At 44.9% G+C, this 3,934-nt stretch overlaps 1 protein-coding gene across 1 annotated transcript in view; it reads left to right on the forward strand.

Annotated features, from left to right (window-relative positions):
- Positions 1 to 222: 222 nt before the first annotated feature.
- LOC106818886 (fibropellin-1-like) overlaps positions 223 to 3,934 on the forward strand; it is a gene marked incomplete at its 5' end in the record, with an annotated part of 13,726 nt that continues 10,014 nt past the window's right edge. The window contains 7 exon segments of the mRNA XM_014823556.1: positions 223 to 336; positions 695 to 811; positions 1,160 to 1,276; positions 1,778 to 1,894; positions 2,331 to 2,447; positions 2,820 to 2,933; positions 3,674 to 3,794. Coding sequence (XP_014679042.1) covers positions 223 to 336; positions 695 to 811; positions 1,160 to 1,276; positions 1,778 to 1,894; positions 2,331 to 2,447; positions 2,820 to 2,933; positions 3,674 to 3,794 — 817 coding nt within the window.

Here is a 3,934-nt window from a genome sequence, read left to right on the forward strand (position 1 = left end):
TCCTTCTCTCTCACACTCTGTTTCTCTGACTCTGGCTCTTTCTACCTCTCTCATCTTTCTGTCTTTCTCTCGTTCTCCTTCTCTTTCTCGCTCTCGCTCTTTGCCTCTCTTTTTCTCGCGTGCTCTTTGTAACCCTTTGCCCCCAACATTATCAAACACGAACTATACAAACATTCGAACGTGAACTGCCATCAAAATTGTTGTTGTTTTCTCGTACTTTAGGACCGGCATGCAACAACAAACCGTGCCAGAACGGTGGAGCATGTTATAACATTCAGCACGAGTTCTTATGCGACTGCGAAGGCACGGGACACGAAGGCAAATTCTGCCACAAAAGTAAGTTATAGCATAGTTAAACGCGTATTAACAATATTTCGTGAAAGAAAACGCGCAAAAACAGACTACCACGTGATATAACATGCACAAAAACACGCAACAACATGATGAAACATCTTCAAACATGCTAATACACGACAAACCACACCCGATACACGCTAAAGCACCGTGAAACCACGCTCAAAACGTGATAAAGCGATGCTAAAATATATTAAAACACATAAAAATTACTAAAACACTGATCAACACGCATAACTCGCGAGCGATTGTTTCACTAAGCCAACTATCTAATCAACTCATCAATCATAATTATGCCCGAAAATATCGTCTCATGCGTCAGCTGCTCTTGTTATTGCAGGGATCGTCGACCCGTGTGAAGGCCATCCGTGTGAGAACGGTGGTGAATGTGCTGCCGGCACCAGCGGATACGCGTGCAAGTGTGCTGAAGGTTTCACTGGCAACAACTGCGAAATCAGTAAGTGCCATTAAAAGTTTATTATTATTATTAATATTATTATATATATTATATATTATATTATTATTATTATTATATTAGTAGCATGTAGAATTTGTATTATTGTTACTAATTATATTTTAAATATCATGAATTATATCAGTAATTAATAAAAAATAATCATATAAAATTAGATATCACTAATGTTATTTTTTATAGTTATTATAATTATAGTCATAATTGTTAATATTATCTATTATAATCATATTTTTTATATTTATCATTAAAGTATAATTATCTAATTGTATATTATATTTAAGTTTATGTAATATCTAATTACATTGTGACGTCTATTTTACTCTCGCGCAGGAATCGAGGACACGTGTCTGGGAGAACCCTGCCTCAATGGCGCCACCTGTCTGTCAGGAACGGCAACATTCGTCTGTCAGTGTGACGACGCGTTCACAGGCACACTCTGCGAATCACGTAAGTGTCTCGAGACCTCACCGTGTCTTCAATGTCTCAAGTGTACAAATGTCTCAAGTGTGCAAATGTCTCAAGTATATCAACGTCTCAGTGGTTCAAGTATTACAATATCTCAATGTCTCAAAGTAAATCTCATAATGTCTCAAAATTAGTCTAAATGACTAAAGCATGTCTATGTCTCGGTGTCTCACAAACTCTCATCTCCTCCTCATCTTCCTCCTCCTCCTCCTCCTTCTTCTCCTCCTCCTCCTCCTTCTCCTCCTCCTCCTCCTCCTCCATCCTCCTCCTCCTCCGTCTTCTTCTTCGTCTTCTCCTCCGCCTTCTTCGTCTTCTTCTTCTCCTCCTCCTCATCTTCCTCCTCATCCTCCCTCTCAACCACACACACTCTCATCTCCTCTCTCCCTCTCTATCCTCCCCTCTCTCTCCCTCTTTCTATCCTCCCCCTCTCTCTCCTCCCTCTCACTCGCACACTCTCATCTTCTCTTTCTTTCTCTCGGGCAGTGATCGCCGACCCGTGTCAGAACCACCAGTGTGTGAATGGAGCCACCTGCTTCCGTGGAACCATCGACTACACGTGTGAATGCGCGCCAGGATTCACGGGCATTTTCTGCGAAATATGTACGTATACACACCTGGCCCCGATATATATACCACCGGTAACACGTCCATCCGTCTTAACTTACTTAATTTACTTAACACTAGTCTTAACATTAACTTTTTCTCTCGTAGACCGGACCTCTATACATTGCGTGTGAGAAACTCGTAACTTTGCCCTGTTTTTCTGTCAACGGGCCCCCGTATTTCTGATATCCTATACTTAGCGACGCACGACCATTACATGCTACATACCATAATAAATAAATAGGTCCCTTATATATATATACACTAGCCGGGTACCCGGCATTGCTCGGGAAAAAACGCGTAGAAACAACTTTTAGAGCAAATCCAGCTATTATCATTACTTGATTCGAATTGATTTGTAAGGTTTAATGTAATTGCCGTCATTGATATATGTTTTTTTTTGTCTCACCTCTCTCGCCGTTTCGTGTTTTAGCTATACCCGGCTCCTGCATCAACAATCAGTGTCAGAACGGCGCCACGTGTATAGAGGGCACCACCAACTACGCCTGCCGCTGTCCGCCCGGATGGAAGGGATTTTTCTGTAACGATGGTGAGAGGCGTGTAGCAAAACTACTCAGGATAATTCACTGAGGAGGAGGGGATATGGAGGAAGAAGAGGAAGAGGAGGAAGAGGAGGTGGCGTGTGGTAAAACTACTCGAGGCAACTCGGGAGAATTCACTGATGAGGAGGGAGGGAAGGAGAAGGAGAAAGAGGAGGAGGAGGAGGAGGAGGAGGAGAAGAAGAAGGAGGGAAAGGAATAAGAGGACGACGATGACGAGGAGGGTTGGAGGGTCTATAGTGGCACGTGCTGAGGGAAGGTGGCGGTGGATGGCTCGTTAAGATGGGCTGGGTAGGTACCATGCATGGGTTCATGGTGTCATGGCTGCATCGCTCACGTAAGCTGGTGTTCTGTGTTCACAGATATTGATGAATGCGAGGGAGAGCCGTGCTTCAACAACGCAGAATGCCTCAACCAGTTCGACAGCTTCCATTGCCGCTGCATAACTGGCTTCACTGGAAGACGCTGCGAGACAGGTGAGGGCCCTTCCCCCGGCCGTCGCTGCTGCTCGCTGCGTCGGGGTCTTATTTCTTGGTCTTGTCTTTCTTTCTTGCTCTCTTCTCTCTGCTCTACATCTTTCTCTTTCTGTCTCTGCTCTGCTCTTCTCTGGTCTGTCTCTGGCTCCGGCTATGCTTCTGTTTCTGGCTCAGTGGCTCTCTCGCGGTCTCTCTCTGCTCTGTCATCGTCGCGGTCTCTGCGTCTCGGTCTCGTCTCGTTCTCTGTCTCTCATGTCTTGTCTCTCTTTCTCTCTCTCTTGCGTCTGCGTCGTCGTCTCTCTCTCTTGTCTGTCTGTCCTCTCTCGGTCCCTGCTTTCTCTCACTCAACTCTCTCACTTCCTCTCTCTCTCTCTCTGCTCTCCGTCTCCGTGTCTCGTCTCTTCTCTCGTCGTCTCTCTTCTCGTCTATATATATTATATATACGGTAATAGTAGTATATATTCCTCTATATTCAATACTCCTTGTTCAGAGACTTGGAGTCCCCGTATATATATAGAGTATTATAACTGTTCTCCGGGAAGAATGTACCCCTGTGTTATTGCACTGGCAGGAAAAACATTGTATTGTTGTAATGGGGGAGGAGTAACCTCGTATTATTGTATTATTGGAGGTCGTATGTGTCGATAGTATGTGTAACATTAGTAGTGTAGTAATTGTAGTAGTAGAGGTGTGCATGTGTGTGCTTGTGTCTGAGCTAGACTGTCCCCGTCCGTTTTCAGAGATCATCACGCCCTGCAGCCACGCGCCGTGTCAGAACGGAGCCACGTGCGAGGTGCCCAACCGCAGCACTAACTACATCTGCCACTGTGCGCCTGGCTACACGGGAACAGACTGCGATATCGGTGAGTGTGTGCGCGTACAGAACGTATATAATCTACGTTATGTAAATACACTGCTTCTCTTTTGTCTCTCTCACTCTCTCACTTTCTCGCGCTCTCTCTCTCTCTCTCTCTCACACACACACACACACACACACACAC

This window comes from Priapulus caudatus, unplaced genomic scaffold, assembly GCF_000485595.1.
Source record: "Priapulus caudatus unplaced genomic scaffold, Priapulus_caudatus-5.0.1 Scaffold2613, whole genome shotgun sequence".
NCBI lineage: Eukaryota > Metazoa > Priapulida > Priapulimorpha > Priapulimorphida > Priapulidae > Priapulus > Priapulus caudatus.